At 50.6% G+C, this 17,013-nt stretch overlaps 1 protein-coding gene across 2 annotated transcripts in view; it reads right to left on the bottom strand.

The window, feature by feature from the left end:
- Positions 1 to 6,772: 6,772 nt before the first annotated feature.
- The window catches only part of ROR2 (receptor tyrosine kinase like orphan receptor 2), a 218,149-nt gene continuing 207,908 nt past the window's right edge, over positions 6,773 to 17,013 (bottom strand). Inside the window, exons 6-9 of one of the 2 annotated variants that reach the window (XM_059926277.1) lie at positions 15,021 to 15,335; positions 13,560 to 13,805; positions 10,477 to 10,679; positions 6,773 to 9,055 (exon numbers count right to left, since the gene is read on the bottom strand). In XM_059926277.1, coding sequence (XP_059782260.1) covers positions 7,610 to 9,055; positions 10,477 to 10,679; positions 13,560 to 13,805; positions 15,021 to 15,335 — 2,210 coding nt within the window. In that variant the 3' untranslated portion in view covers positions 6,773 to 7,609. The remainder of the gene's footprint in view (positions 9,056 to 10,476; positions 10,680 to 13,559; positions 13,806 to 15,020; positions 15,336 to 17,013) is intronic. The other variant, XR_009503836.1, reaches the window with a different exon arrangement.

The following is a 17,013-nucleotide window of genomic DNA, read 5'->3' on the forward strand; positions in this document are numbered from 1 at the left end:
CAAAGAAAACATCTATATTGAAATTATCGAAATATTGAAAAAAAACCAAAATTGTAATATATGTGCTTCTCTATTAACTCGGTAGCAAGATTTTGCAGCAGGCCCCATAATGGGTGTCATCTTGGAGTAGTGATGTGGCATTTGCAATGTGATATGAAAAGAACTCATGGTGAGCAGCCATGAGCACGCTGAACACATCTTTGGGTTTTTTTCCTACATTTACAGTAAGAGGAAATGCTACATTTCAGTTAAAGGTTGGTGAAAATGAACATGTACTTTTCCCCACCCACGTTCACAGGCAGGTCAGGGGGTCTTGGGCACCAGGGTATGGCCCTGCCAACCTGTTCCAAGACCCAGGAAATGTTGAGATCTCCAGATGGAGGTAAAGATTCCAAAGAAACACTGCAGCCACACAAGCTCTAGAAGACAGTGGGTACCAACCCTGCCAGTGTGCCTATGATGGAGGAGGCATTTCTGTCTGTAGTTAGCTGCAAACGCTGGGACCCAGTCTAGTGATGCTTGTGTGACCCTCATCAGTTGGCACAGCTGGGCTCTGCCCAAGGCCTCATTGCACAGAAAATACTGCTACCCATGGAAGACTTAGCCTGTTATTACAGTGTTTCTTGTTTAATAAACTTCTTCCTGAGGAAGTGGGGATGGTGTTTCCTATCTCATTCACCACTGAATTTAGCTAATGGTACATGTTCAAGAAATATTTGTTGAATGGCTATAGGAACAATTAAGTGAAGGGCATCTGGTGAGATTTGATGAACAATTCATAGAACTTGTCTGCAACCTTGATCTTTTCATGTAAGTAATGTCTTCTTTTGATAGTCTTAAAAGTTGATGGCTCTAATGAAAACAAATCACATGATAGCAAGTGTTGGAGAGCATGTGGAGAAGCTGGAGTCCTAATTCATTGCTGGAGGGAAGGTAAAATGGTGCAACCACTTTGGAAAATAGTTTGGAAATTTCTTAAAGAGATCAATGATTTTTGCATATGACCCAGCAATTTCACTCCTAGGAATCTACCCAAGAGAATGAAAACATATGTCCACATACGAACACATGCAATGTTCATAGCAGCATTATTCATAATAGCCCCAAAATGAAAAAATCCAAATCCATCAAGGGACGAATGGATAAGCAAAATGTGGTTTATCCATACAATGGAATACTATTCAGCAATAAAATGAGCTTCTGATGCATGATACAACTTGGATGAACCTTGAAAACATTCTGCTAAGTGAAAGAAGCCAGAAGCAAAATGCTACATATTGTATAATTCCACTTATATGAAATGTCCAGAAAAAGTAAATCCATTCAGACAGAAAACAGAGCAGATTGCCCAGGGCTGAGGAAGTGATGAAAATGTTCTAAAGTTAGATTGGGGTGAAGGCTACACACTTCACAAATTTACTAAAAAAAAATCACTGCATTGTACACTTTGGATGGGTGAATTTTACGGAAGTAAATTATAGCACAGTTAAGCTGTTAAAAAAAAAAGCAGTGGCTCAGTCTTCTCTAAGATAACCAGTGGAGACTAAGTGACCTCCAAGATCTCTACCTGAAGGAAAGGAAAGTGCCTTCTCTGGGGCCCAGAAGTAACTCCTTGTTACAAAATGCTGCGGGTCTTCCCGGGTTAGATGCATGAGGGTGCAGTGCATAAGAGACTGGAAACAAGATAGTGGCCAGACATGCAAGGACTCATGGCTGGCCCTTCAGGTGGTCTATCTGCAGGTTAGAATGCCCGGCTATTCCCAGCCTGTAAATCGTTCAGACTCTGACTAATTTAGTGCTGTGGCTGAAGTACAACTTTGCATTATTTGTGGGAAAATCTGGCCATCAAATTGAGACTGGAAGTCAGCTAGCAGGAGGATGCTTCCTGAACACAAAAACCACCTTTCAGGCAATTTCCATGTTAGTCTCTTCAGTCTTTTCCTTGGGCTCCTATAGACTAATTTGGATTATTCTGCATATTTCAAAGTAATGGTGAATTTCCTTAACAAAATTCTATGGTTCCACATTATTAGTTTAGACTAGCTTTCCCCCAAACTGCTTTAGTGCAGTTTTCCAGTGAAGATCCCATGGTGAGAAGACAATCAAAATATAAAATGCAGCAAAAAGGTGACAATAAGATGATTGTTTAAACCTGTTCAACGCGGAACTGTCACAAATGGGGGCCGCAGGAGCACAGGGAGGGGACGGGCTTCCTCTCCTCCCCTGAATTCTCCTTTACCTGTCTGGACACCGTCTCCCTTCCCACTCTCCATCTAGACCTGAGAAATACCGTTAGTAGCTGAACTTAGCTCCCTGGTGGATGCAGTCGTGACCTGGGTTGGGGTGGGGGGTGAGTTGTCCTCCTGGGGTGGGAGGAGTTTTAATTGCCATGGGGGGGGTGTTGTTGCCATCCTGGGCCAGGGTGTGTGTGTGTATGTGTGTGTGTGTGTGGCAGTTGCCTCCTGGGCCAGGGTGTGTGTGTGTGGGGGGGTAGTTGCCATCCTAGGGCAGGGTGTATGTGTGTGTGTGTGTGTGTGTGTGTGTGTGTGTGTGGCAGTTGCCATCCTGGGGCAGGGTGTGTGTGTGTGTGGGGGGGGGTAGTTGCCATCCTGGGCCAGGGTGTGTGTGTGTGTGCATGTGTGTGTGTGGCAGTTGCCTCCTGGGCCTGTGTGTGTATGTGTGTGGCAGTTGCCATCCTGGGGCAGGGTGTGTGTGTGTGTGTGTGTGGCAGTTGCCATCCTGGGCCAGGGTGTGTGTGTGTGCATGTGTGTGTGTGGCAGTCGCCATCCTGGCCCAGGGGGTGTGTGTGCGTGTGCGTGTGTGTGTCTGTGTGGCAGTTGCCTCCTGGTCCAGGGTGTGTGTGTGGGGGGGGTAGTTGCCATCCTAGGGCAGGGTGCGTGTGTGTGTGTGTGTGTGTGTGTGTGTGTGTGGCAGTTGCCATCCTGGGGCAGGGGGCGGGGGTTGTGGTTGCCTTCTGGAATTCCAAAGAAGTGGTCATTTGGCCCCATCTCTCCCCTGGGTACTTGCATATTTCCCCGACGCCTTCCAACACACAAGGGCTGGTTTTGAGTCTACAGCTCTTGTGTCTGGACAATATTTTCCACTAAAACCTCAGCACTTCAGACTGGGAAAGAGAATAAACAGGGCAAATTAGTGAAAAAACAATACTAATGAGTTAAAAATGTTGACTTGCCCTGTCTTTCAAATAACACACATTAGAGCTGAGCCATGTGTGTTGGTCGCAGCCCCCCCTCGTCCACCTCACCCCAGCAGCCCTCCAGAGCCCTGTGGGCAGGCACTGTGGTGACCTCTGCCCCCTTACAACTCTTGCCCTCACTTGCTCGCAGGGCCACTGTTAGGAAAGAGCTCCTCCAGCAGACAAGCTCCCATCCACTGATAAGCAAAGACCCCCAAGATACACGGTTATGTGAAAAAAAGTACAGCAGAAAGCAATTTGTAGAGAAGGTTACCTCTTAATGTTTAAAAAATGGGATAAATATAAGAACACATTGGCAAGTATTCTTAGATATGCATTAAAAAACTGAGAGGATCCACAGTAATACATTTGGAGGTGGGGTAGCTGGGGATGGGCGAGGAACTTCCCACTGTGACTCTGAACTATAGGAATGTATGAGCTATACAATAACTAAACGGTTGAAACAAAACTGAAAAAGAAATAAAGTGCCACAAAAGATCTATTGTCTTAAGTGTAAACACCTGACACTCAGGCTCATGTTCTTCTCAGGGTGAGTGTCAGGTAGCCTAAATCCAGGCCTCCTCCACCTAAAGAAAGCATTACTCTTATTTCAAAAGCTAATTACTGAGAGATATGACCTGTCATAGGGCTGTGAAGGGAGCAAATGAATGGATGTTGGTCCAGTGGAGTGAGGAAGAACTGCAAGGTGTCATCCTGGAAGACAGTGTTGAGCCCAAGCTTTGAACTGTTTGAGAGCCAGAGAGAGACATGAGGATTAGGAAGCTTGGTTGTCTACTAAGTAAAGAGGAGTGACACCTTGATGACAGTGATCCACAGCAAACTGCTATCTGCAAAGACTGACCAGTAACTACTGGACACGTCAGTAGTCAATAAATACTTGTTGATTAATTGACATTTAAAAGGAAATTATGCTTGGAACTGTTCTGTATCTTGTTTCTGGTGGTAATTACAACCATAGGTATTTGTCAGAACTTGAACTGTACATTAAAAAGGGTAAATTATACTGTGTATAAATTTTTAACTTAAGGTATAATTCAAAGCAATTATGCTGAAGAGATCTATTTATTTGATAAATGTGGCTAAATGTATAGGTAACGTATTACTGTGAGAAAAGAAATTTGGCCCTTTGAAAATAAATTTGTACATAATAGGCAAAAAAAAAAAAAAAAAAAAAAGCTAATTACTGAGCACCCACTAAGTCCCAGGACAAAAAACACTTATAGTCTCTACTACTTTGGGGACTGATGAAGGAAAACAAGGGGGTGAGCTGGGAACAGGTCTGATCTTGGAAAGGTCACATTGATTTCCAGCAGCCAGGTTGCGAGGAGGACCTCTGACGTTAAGTTACTTTGACACATCCTCCTCCTGAAAAGTTCATCTCAAAAAAGATTTTCAGTGTTCCCGTCAGAAACTCACAAACTGTCTGAAAGTAGCTACCAACACTGAATTGCGAGGTGGAATTCACCCAAAGTGAACACTTTTAAACAAGTGTTTCCCTGTTGAGAGACCCAAGAGATTTGTCTTGATTTAGTGGGAAGTATTATATAACTGTAACATTGAGTGAAATATCCTAAAATTAGCACAGAAAAGTTCGCCACTGCTCTGACAGACTGTTTCAACAAGTATTGTATACCAAAAAATATAAGGAGTGTACAAGGTGTTTGTGGCTTTGTATGGCTTGATTAAAACTAATTACACTTAGGTGACTTTACTGAATAGGTGTGAAAATCTCCCTCTTGTGGGTATAAACAGGGACAGGCATGCGGCTGGGTAGAAGGTACGAGTGACATTTATCTGAATCGTGCGGCTTAGCTCTAAAATCAGTTGTTCTGGAACATGCCAGTTAAGTCACTTTTGTTCAACTGCATCAACTTTAAAGGCTCAATAATCTTCCTAAAGATGCATCAAGATTTTACAATTAGAATGAGCTGTAACAAACACATGTTATTTCTAGCCAAAAAATCCCCCAAATCAAAACCTCCCCCAAGTCAGCCAAAAAACCCTGTGTCTCTCCGCAGAATCTCTGCTGCTCATTCTGCGGTTCTGCCCGTGGCCCCGAGCACGATGTTCAAGTCTCGGGGGCTGAGTGATGGGAAACTGAAGTGGCCGCCCACCTCCCTGACTGCATCTGCGGAGGCAGCAGCCAAAGGGCTATTTCCCAGTTTTTACTCTTAGGTCTCGACTGAACAGTTAAACCATCAGGTGTACAAAATTAGAGATAAACTCAAGTTCCTCTTTCAGATCAGTGGAAATGAGAAGTAGCTCCGTGTAAGCCTGAGTTCTTTGAACATGCAATCCAGACCACGCTTGCTGGTAGAGGGGCTCCGAGGGGCTCCGAGTCATTCACATTACTTCCTTCTACCGAGCAGGGAAGAGTCCCTCCTGATTTTAGGATATACACTGAGACCTTTTATTTGTTTGTGTGTGGGGCTCTACCTGTCAGCAGCGCTATGCTAAAGCAGAGGAGCAAGGGGTGTACAAGATGACCTGACGTGCTGGAGAGCCAGGGTGACCCAGCGGGTAGGATCCAATGGTGCTGTGCTTAAGGGGCTTTCACCATCAGGACCCTCTGGGCTCTTGTTAGAAATGTACTTTCTTGGTCCAACCCAGACTTGCCTGGGAGCGGGGAGGGCAGTGCTCATTTTGTAACAAGCCCTGCAAGATGTTCTAATGCAGGCTAAAGAACGAATGCCGGCGGATGTGAAGCGAATTCCTACCTGAGTCTTGCGTGGCCCAGGGTTGTGGACCTACTCCATTCAACACGGAAAACCACCCAGGCCATGCTGGGAGAAAGGGACCCGCCCGAGGGGCAGCAAAGGCCATTGGCTGGCTGGCAGAAGCACCTCCAGGACCCACCCAGCCTCTCCCCTGACTGGAAGTCCTGGAGCCACTGACCCCGCAGGTGACCCCGGTCCAGGTGTACCTGGACTCAGCTGGCCGCGCTGCCAGCCAACAAGGGGATGCAGGCAGCTCTTAGCAGGTGGTGAAGGAGGCCCAATCTCCTTCACTCTCTCCCCCTCCAGCCCTGCTCCAGGGCCTTGGGAAGAGCCAGACTCCAGGTCTAAAAACGGCAGGGGCTCTGGGACCTCAGGAGGAGAGAGGTTTAAAACAAAAGACCATCTTCACGTCATCTGCGGCTAATCCCTGCCACAGACCTTACCGAGAAAAGCAATGCAACTTGTTCCCATCATTTATCTGTCAACGTATATCCACATTCAAATGGAGTCGCTGGTCCTGGATGAGCCCCCTAAACCTCAGCCCAAATCATCACCGCTGGGCGTCTCCGTCATCCGGCACCTCCCGCTGCCTGATGTCCTCAGGACCTGCAGAGGGCAGACCGAACCTTCCGTTTTGCTTTATTGGATACACCAGGTGTGGGAGTTACAAGTGCGCCCTATGCCGTGTGTCGGATGCAGTGTGCCCGTGCGCCTTCTCTCATAGGAGCTCTGAAATGAACTGACCTCGCTTACGTATGGTACAAACACAAGCAAACCAAAGTACAATCAGGTGGCATCCCAACGTGGGTAACGTAAATGGTTAAATTACGAAGTCATTATTTTAAGCTCAAAATTCTTCAATGAAAATGGCATACAAAAATCATATAAATTACATTTAAGGTCTGTACAGGCTTCTAAAAAAAAAAAAAGAAAAAAAATAACAATACTGTGCTCTGTACAATATTGCCTTCTTTGTAACATTCCAAACCCCCAAAACACTTTCCCTTGAATTCCAGAAAACTGGGCAAAATACACATGCAGGATAATTAAAATCATTTCACAAAAATACAAAATCGTGTGGGTTTCTTTTAAGGCACATTTCGTTTTAATACGGAACTCCCATTCCAGGAGCCCCTTTCTCATCAGACTCTGACAGGCGGCAGGCGGCCACGTCCTGTTCCCACTCATCTTTGGTGGCTGAAGGGAGACTTGCTGGTGGGCGGGGGGGTAGTAGAGAGAAAAGCAGCCTCCTCCATCCTCACGCAGCAGCCCAGTTGCTGGGCATCGCAAAGCCCAAGGTCCCACCTCACTGCCTTTCTGCAGGCCTGTTTTCCCAATGTTTGGAAATATTCAATCCCTATGCAATATGGAGGGAAGATGCCACCTAATTTCCTTCAAAGCACAGGCACTGCTCACGGCCGACTGACCTCCAGGGAAATGGAGGTGGCACTGGGGGTCACCATGCGTCCTGCTGGGTTACCACCCCTGCCTGGTCAGGAGCCATTGGCTACAAGACCCTCCAACCAAGCAGGTGGGCACAGCGCTGCTCCGTGCACGAGAGGACGACAGAGGAGGACTTCGCCCAGGGAGACTGCACTCCAGCCCACTGGTACCCGGGGCGCGCTCCTCAGGGAGGCCCAAGTCTCCCCCCAAGCGCCCCGCGGCCCTGCAGCCCTCAGGCTTCCAGCTGGACCTCAGACTCGTCCATCTGCAGAGTGTCATTGTCTCCCAGCAGCTCGGTCTCGGGGACGGAGCCGTCCTCCTCCTCCTCTGCTTCCTGCACGGGGCTCTGGGCCACGTCTTCCGGGACATTCTGCGTGTCCTCAGTGCCCTCCGAGAGCAGGGCTGCCCTGTCTGCCACGGACGTGTTGGAGGGCGCGGTGGTGACGTACCCCGTGCTGGTGGAGCCGCTGCCGCTGTGGTGGGAGCCAGGCTTGGGCACCATCTGGGCGGGCACCTGCTGCGGGGCCATCTGCATCGGGATCTGGACCGGGTAAAAGTTGGGCAGGTAGGCCCCGTAGGCCGGCACGGGCTGGTACCCATTGACGGGGATGTAGAGCTGGGGAGGGGGCACCATGGGTCTGATCTGGCCCTTCATGGGGATGAACTGGGGCTGCGGGAAGGGCTGGGCCTTCTGCTTGGGGCCCCCGTAGCGCGTGTTGCTGACATTGCTGACGGGGCTGGTGCTCAGGGAGCTGGTCTGCGTGACGTTGCTGGCGCCTGAGGTCTGCCCCGAGCTGTTGTAGGTAGACAGGTTGCCCCAGGCCCGCAGCCGGCTGTGGATGTCCTTGAAGCGGGGCCGCCGGCTGGGGAACTCGTGCCAGCACTCGATCATCAGCGCGTACACCCAGGCGGGGCAGTCGTCGGGGCAGGGCAGCACCTGCCGGCTCCGGACCATCTCCACCACGTCCTGGTTGGAGTGGCCGCAGTAGGGCTGCAGGCCGTAGCTGAACACCTCCCACAGGAGCACGCCGTAGGACCAGATGTCCGAGTCCACAGAGAACTTGCCGTACATGACGGCCTCGGGGGACATCCAGCGGACGGGCAGCAGCGCGCTCCCCGTCAGCCTGTAGTAGTCGGCCGAGTACACTTCGCGGAAGAGCCCCAAGTCCGAGATCTTCACGGTCAGCTTGTCGTACACGAGGACGTTGCGGGTGGCCAGGTCCTTGTGGACCACGTGGTGGCTGGACAGGTACTCCATGCCCGCGGCGATCTGCGCCACCACGTGCACGAAGTCGGGGGGCTCCAGGGCGGACTTCACCGTGCGGTCGTCGTCTGTGCTGCCCACGTCTGAGTGCGGTGAGCGCATGACCAGGAACTCGTGCAGGTCGCCGTGCGAGCAGTAGCTGAAGATCATGCTGAGGGGCTGGTCCTTGGTCACCATGCCCAGCAGGCAGACAATGTTGGGGTGCTGCAGCCGTGCCCGCAGCAGGGCCTCATGCCGGAACTCCTCCCGGAGCGGCCCCTCCGCTTTGTCCTTCAGTGTCTTGATGGCCACGGCCTGGGTCTGCTCGCCCGGCGCCGGGCCGAACAGATGCCCTTTGTAGACCTTCCCGAACCGGTCCTCCCCGAGCTCCTCCATGAACCTCACCGTGGACAAGCTGATCTCCTTGAGTTTGGCCTGCCAAGAAGAAAAGCTCCGGTGAAACATTTCTGCCACCGAGACGCGAGAAGGCAGAGCTGAACAGCTGGGAGGGCATTCTCGGGGGGCGGTCCTAGAGCCGCCCCCCAGCCTGGGCTTGCAGAGGACCCGCCAGTCCCACCTGGCCCAGGCTCAGCCTGCCCCGCACAACGCTCTCTGCTCTTAAATGTGCTCTGACACCATGAGGCTGCCTGAAACCTTCAACAGGGTCCCAACCAGGCTGCAAACAAGGTCCCCACCCCAAAGGTACCATTGCAGACTATATGTGTGAGGGTGTGTGTGTGTGTGCACACCTATGTACACACCCCAGCCATGCTGAACTCCGGCTGTCCCAGGTCACCCTCCCAGCTGTGTCCCCCACTTAGGGCCTTTCCTGATGTTCCCTGCTATGCACCCACCGACAGGCCCAGCCACCACTGTTCATCACAACAGGATGCAATGTCTATTTCCCTTGAACCCTGAGGTGTGCTTCCCCTGATCTGAGTCATTTTTAGAGTCCGGGCCAGCTGCTCTCCACATGTGCCTCCAAGGGCCTGTTTTGCTGCTTCCCCTTGATTAGATTCTCCAGTGGATGCCACTTGACAGAAGCACCACACAGGTGAAATCGATTTGAACCTGGCGTCTCTCAGCCTCGACAACTTCCTGCCCCTTCTGTGTGCCTGGCCCCTGTCCTCGGAGGCTCTCCGAACCCAAGGGAATCTGTGCCCTCACCTGCCAGCCCTTCACCCGCAGCGAACCCTCAGTGACTCCTGGCTCCTGAGCTGAATGAGTCCACCCTGCCCTCTTCACAGCCTGGATGGAAATGATTTTCCCCCAAAACTCTCACGTAATGTAAATGCCCCTTCCCTGAAGCTAGGTGGGCTGGGAGGGACCTTCTCCTGTGATACATTTCAGGGTGTTCTCGCTATCCTAAGAACTCAGGTTGGGGGTGGTCTGCCCCCCTACCACCACTACAGGACTGTTGCTGTGCCCTTCCCTGTAAAACAAAACAAAGCAAAACCAACCCAACCCCAAACTGACCAGAAAACAGGTCCTCATCCCTTAAAAATACCATATTGACCCTCAAGTGGTGGGGCTGATCTGAGCCCTTCTTTTGTGTGTCCTCCTGTGGGGACAGCTGAAGCACAGCAAAGTGAGGACAACTCATTCGGGCCCATGCTGAAATGGCTGGTCTCCGTCGAGGGAGAAGAGTGAAGTCCAAACACACCTTCCATATACTCCCTAAGGACACAGACGTCCTGGTATATTTTAGAGAAGAAACGGCAAAATGAAAGGACAGTTTAAAAGAATTATGTGCTGTGTATCAAGCAAATTAAGAAACCTAGAATTGGAGGTAACCAATCTCCAGGTAGAGGTTAAGCCTGGGGGAGCTGCCTCTTTAAATACGGGGGCACAGAGACCTGCTTATGCTGGTTGATGAGAGGCATTTCCACGTCCTGGCTGGGTGAGGCCATCAGCTGCCGCCTCTGGGGCGTGGAGGAAGAAGCCTTCTGCTTATTCCGGCACATGCAGACCAAGAAGAAAAGGCACGCGATGACCAGGGGAATGGCGATGCTTGGTACCAAGATGTACAGAATTCCCATCCTGCTGCTGTCTTGGGGGCCTGTGAACAGCAAGGCATTCAAGAGTTTTCTGAAAACATCCTTGTCTGCAACTCGAAGTTCTCCACCATCCCGCTCCCACCTCCAACTAAAATATTCAAGCACAAGTAGATAATCGGTAAGTTTCACAAAGGGACAAAATTATAAACCAAACCTCAAAAAAAGTGATGTACCCAAAAACGCACATCCCGCTAAGCATGTGCGAGACACAATCTAGAACTGCCCAGCACGGAAACAAAGAGGAATACAGAGCTCAAAAAATAAACGAACTCTAAAGGTCTTACAGTAGCAAACAAACACCACCATCACATTCCCTTCTAATTTGAATACCGCTGGAAATAGGTGCTCTGACTTTTCATCTTTACTAAACTCGATGAAACACATGGGACACGCTTGTCCTCCGTGAAGGAAACTGGATACTGGCTTTAGAAATGATCCTTTTCTTCATTCAACATTTTAGGGTTTTCCACATTTTTGTACAATGAACCCATATTCTTTTAAGACAATAATTAAAAATGCATTTGATTTAAAAGAGCACTGGTAGCCAATGAGTTGGACCCAACAATTTGCAGCAGGGGCAGAAAAATTCTTGAAAAACAACGGTAAGATGTACAAACGGTCTGAAGCGTCCAAGTGTTTTTCCTTCCTTTTTTTCCACGGTGAAGAGCAACGCTCTGTCTCCCCCTACAGGATTTACAGAAAAGCACAGAGGGCCCCAGGCTGCAAGGCTAAAGCACGGCCAGGAGCCCTGTGGGCAGCGCTGCCCTCTGAGGGAGAGTTGAGGCTTCCGCTCTGTGATGTGGAAGGCAAGTCCTCCAAAAGGCCCCTCTCCCCACAACAGTTTTCACCTTAACCTTGTGAATGATCACATGGGACTTGGGCCTCCCTATGACCAGTGGGTAATGAGCTTTCCATGTGAAAGCAAACAAGTGATTTCTGGTCCATGTGGTCCCCAAAAGAGCTAATTCAGTTCTAAAAATCACCACTATCACCACCATAGTAAAGAAGCCTTGTCCCAAAGCCAGTCTTGCCCCGCAGCGTCCAAAAGAAGATAAAAATCAAATACAACCACACACACACAACTCTCCTGACCCCACCCCGGAGGCAGATATTTTAGAAGACTCAGGGGCAGTGGGGATTCTGGGTCATTTTTCACGATTAGGGCTAAGGGGAGATTCCAGGACCCTCAGGCCAAGGTGAGAGATGTGACCACCATCCATAGGTTTGTAAACCATTAACTTTTATCATTACCTTTTAAAAATCACCAACAGAACACATGCTTATTAATAATTCTATTGACATCATTAGAGAAAAGTGAATGTTTCTAATAACTAATTTCACCAAAGGCTATACCATTGTTAGTAGGTTGGTATTCACTTAATTTTTTATGTATATATTTAAGTTGAACATGAAATAACCAATATTCAACTAATTTGACATACAGAAGCAGCAGTTTCATATAATTTTTAAAAATAGAGTTTTAAATGGAATCACATCATTCATGTTTTCCTGCTCCTGGTTTTGTGGCAGAATAATATATCTCAGGCCACGTTTCTCACAGAACAGACAGCACTAGGCACTCTGCAAGAGCTGCACACTGTCCCATGGTACGGATGTACTTCAATTATCATCCAACCCCTTGTTGGTAAACAATTACTCTGTTTGTCATTTAGCTGTTAAAAGTGATTCTGCAACAAATATCCTTGCATTTCTGCCCTGTAAGTGCAAATATTTGTGCAATATCAGATTCCTATGGCATTGCCAGGTCAAAGAACATACATATTTTTCTTTATGATTTGATTCATTTTTAATTACAAAAATAAAAACTGCTCATTGTAAAAACATCTTATGTTTTAACATACCTGTAGGTCATGGGAAATCACTGCTGAAAGTATGACGTTTATCTTTGCAAAACTTCTTCCATGAAATATAGGTGCATATGTGTGCTCACTCACATACCCTTCACTCATTTTGTTTCTTTTATCAGAAAGAAAGAAGGAAGGAAGGGAGGGAGGGAGGAAGGGAGGAAGGAAGGAAAGTGAGAGAGAAAGGAAAGGGAAGGGAGGGAGAGGAGGAGGATGAAAGAAAGACAGAGAGAAGAACAGGAAGAAAGAGAAACCAGAAAGACGTAACACAGCTATTGCCCTGCAGCTTGCTTCTTTCCCTTAACAGGTCAATATGAACATCCTTCCTTGCAGGAAATTTTTTTAAACAACTGTAGCATTCCATTGGATAACTGTACTCTAATCTAATTACCAAACTTTTCATTCTTAAAATTTATTCCTGCACAGAGATAATGATGTCTGTAAAATTTGCAACCGTGAACTACAAACTTTTCTCCTGGTCATAATTTAAGACAGAAATTGCAGGGAAAACAGTTAAGAGATTTAAGTTCTATTTTCTCCTCACTCTGCTAAGTCTCTGTGCAAAAGCTGAGCAGAGTAGGAGGCCTTGTGCCCCAACTACAGATGCTGGTCTGAGAAGCTGGTTGTAACTGTAAGGGGAAGCATTTCCACTAATAGTGGGAAATGCATGACAATGTTCATTGGGAAACAAGAGGCCAAATTGAATATCCCAGGACCACACATGGAAAGAGGGCTGACAGAAGGGCCCCCAAATGTAAACAGTAGTCTCTGCTGAGTGGTGAAATTAGAGGTGATTTGCACATTCTTCTTCAGACTTTTCTATGACTTAAAACGTCCTATAATGACCAGATACTACTTTTACAACCAGCAACAGCTGTATTTAAAACAAATAATCATGGTGGTGAAACTCGGTGTGGGCAGGGGGCTCCCAGAGCTATCAGCCTCCCGGTTCCACATCATCACAAAGTACACCCCACAGTCAACACTTTAAAAAAAAAAGAGAGAGAGAATACATACTACAAGAGGGTACGTCACACAGTTCCATGCGTACGTTTTTATTCTGCGTGAAGCACCAGGGGCCTTCCATCTGCCCTCCAGGGTTCCGGCAGTAGGCGTGCCCTCCTCCGAGCTCGGGGAAGTCGGCGCTGGTCAGGCGGTGGCTGTGGGGATGCTGCAGGGCCCACGGCTGGCACTGGTGTCCCGACTTGGTGGTGCTCGCCGTCCCTCTGTAATCCGTGCCTGAGCCGTTGTAGCACTGATGGTCTGAGAGAGAAGACGCGTCAGGAGGCCTGAAAATTAAGAGGAAGCCGCCCTCCTCTGGGGGTCCAGGAAGCACCCTTCCTCAACTATTCCAGAAAGGAACAACTAAGCCACTTTGCCTGGATGTACCCACACTGAAATTTCCGAAAGACCAAAGAGTTTGACATCGCTTCCAAGGAAAGCAGCATTAGACGTAATGACTGAATACAGTCCCAAGCCCACAAATTAAATGGGTGGGTGCACCAGGTACATATATGGGGAAAATAACTGGTCAGAAGTTATTCTATGACCCTGAAACACCTTTGGACTCACCAGGCACCCCCATTCCACAATGACGATGTCAACCCCAGCCTCACGTTCACTTGCACTAGAAGCAAAACCAAACGACGCAGGAGGGAAGAGAAACTCCCAGGCCTGGCCCCCCAGCCTCAGTAAGGACGCGGCTCTGCCTCCTGTGCGCAGAGCCCCAGGCTCACTCCTCTCCGGGTGGGGGGACCCAGGGCCTCTCTGAGCCACACCTGGGGTGTGTGTGTGTTGAACACCGGTTACACCGTGCTTGCCGTGTGCAGGCACTGTTCTAAGAACTTTCTAAATACTAACTCATTTCATCTACATTCCAGCTGCTGAGGTCAGTAGTTATTACCCCCGTGTAATATGAGGAAACTGGTATTTAAGCAACTTGCCTGAGGTCCCATGGAGTCAGCCTGGCAACCCGGATTTGGACGGCGCAGTGGGTCTGCAGACCAGGCTCTGACTGCCCTGGTGAGGAGCCCTGCCGCCCACGGGAACCCCGGCCTCACCAAGGAAGTGAATATTTCCCAAGCCTGGGAGGGAGGCGACCTCTTCCCTGGGTCCCCTCCCCTCAAGGAGGGCCACAATCCTAGTCAGCTGCTGAGAGGTGCTTGTGCACCACAAGGCAGGCTTGGAAGCAGACCCTGCCTTCCCCAAAGCTCCTCACAGCTTTGGCGGCAGACGCAGAAAGTCCTCCCATCTTACAGAAGCCAAGTTTGTGGCTCATCGGGGTAGAGTGACTTACTGGGGACCCACAGGCAGGCAGGGCCAGGAGGGCTGTGCAACTGGAACTGGACAACGGCGAGTCCCCACCCCGCAACTGCCCTACCGGAATGGGGGCCGGTCTGTGAGACTTCCCCGGATGGAACGGGGTCCCCAGGCTCTTAGGAGGCAGGACCCCGGGCTCGGGGGCGGGCAAGGACTCACAGCGGCCCAGCCTCTCAGCCGGGATGCCGATGCGCATGCAGTTGGCGGCGTCCGGGCTCTCGGGCATGGGCAACGCCTCGCACTTGGGCAGCTGCAGCCGCATGAGGATGAGCGGGTTGGAGCGCGCGATCGTGTACTCCTGGCGGCACAGGTCGCTCTCCAGCACCTCGCACTCGTCCCGGCAAAGCTCGCGCGGCTTGGGCGCCCGGGAGCGCGCGTCGCACAGCGGGAACACGAAGTGGCAGAAGGACGGGATGGCGAACTGCGAGCACTGGTCCGACAGGTGCGTGGAGGTGCCGATCATGGTGAAGGCAGCTGCGGAGGCGGCGAGGCCGGCGTTAGGGTGGGCTGGGCCCTGCCTGGGACCAACACCTGCCTGGCAACCCCTGCCCGGCGCCCCTGGTTCCATCTCCAGCCCTGGCTCCCCACTCTGCCCGGGGCCCCTGGTCCCACCTCCTGCCCAGTCCCCCCAAACCTGCCCGGCGCCCGTGGCCCCCATCTCGTCCGTGCCCCGCCGCCCCCCACCCTCCGCCTTATCTTCTGCCAGCCGCAAGAGGCTCTCACAAGAGCAGGGCCCCAGGGAGCACATAGGCCGCCCAGGTTTGCACCAGACAAAGAAGGTCCCTGGTGCCAGGGCTTCATTTACAAACATCAAAAGCGAGACAAGAAAGAAAGAAAACTAGGCCCCAGATCTCATCCACTAGATGCTACTTCCATGACAGGAAGATTCTGTTATCAGACCCAAAGCACTTCCTAAGGTCCTGCTATGAACTGGCTCTGCAAGCACATGGCGGTAGGTAGAGCTGTGGGCTGAGTGGCTTCTAGAAGGAGAGATTGGAGCAGAGGCACAAGGACCACGCCTTGGTCCTCCTGACATCTCAGGGCCTGTGAGAAGAGGGGGGGCCTGGCCAGGGAGCAGATGACCCAGGGGATGGAGACAGTGTGCCAGAAAGATGAACGATCCGCCCTGTGACATGCAGCCCAAGGAAGAGTAAGATGACAAATGGGGGTGCAGGGGAGTCCCTCAGGTGGAGTCTGGGGAGAGCCAAGAGACTGCTGGAGGAGATTTTAAGCGGGGAGAGGGGCAGGGCGTTGTGATAAAGGAGAGCAGAGAAGCAGGCTGTCGCAGGAGAGTCTGGAGCCAGGGTGGGCTGGCTTGCTTTCTAGGGGCAAGACGTCACAAGATGGAGCCTGATGGGAAGAGCCTGACACCTGATGCGGAGAAGGGAAGAGGGTGGGAGCTGCAGACACAAAGTCTGGGCAGGTGAGCGGGAGCAGAGTTGCCAGTGGCAGGAGGGAAGGTGTGCACTCCAGGCGCTCTCCTCAGGGCTGTGGCAGCCAGGGTTCAAAGGAAAGCATCAGTTGCCCCATACATGCCCACGCCAGAAGGCCCACCCCACTTTGACCTATGAAGGACCTGCTTATAAGGATCTGATCTTGGACAGCTGGAGAAAAAGAGGCACCTCTGCCTACACACCCTGCTGAGATGGGGAGGAGGAAACCAGCGAGGTTGGAATTTAGTTCCTGGGACACCCCAGCTCCACCCATGACTTGTAGTGCCATGCCCAGTGTGGCCAGCAGGTGGCGCTGCTGGCACCCATTCCCCACACAGCCCCCCCACCACGCCCCCCCACCCCAAGGACCCACCAGCCACCCATGGCAGGCATTGGGTTAGATGAGCTGGCATGGGAGCCCAGTTCTGGCCCTGCCCTGTCATTTACTACCGGGTTGTCAGTCACTCAGTCCTTTCTGGGCCTGGGTCTTTATCTGTCAAGTGATCTGTTGAGGCCACACTTTGGGGAATGAAAGCCCACATGGAGCCAATAAAATAGCACGTGAGATGAATGGTCCACGAGGGTCTGGTAACAGGCTGTGTCCATGCGCTGCACGCAGCGCTGGGTTCCGGGCACTCTGTAGTGTGCTGCTCACATCATCCTTAGTCCTCTGGCCCCTTCTGGACAATATTAAAATTGAGGAATGGAGAGGTAAGAGG

Source organism: Balaenoptera ricei, chromosome 6 (genome assembly GCF_028023285.1).
Source record: "Balaenoptera ricei isolate mBalRic1 chromosome 6, mBalRic1.hap2, whole genome shotgun sequence".
Taxonomy (NCBI): Eukaryota; Metazoa; Chordata; class Mammalia; order Artiodactyla; family Balaenopteridae; genus Balaenoptera; species Balaenoptera ricei.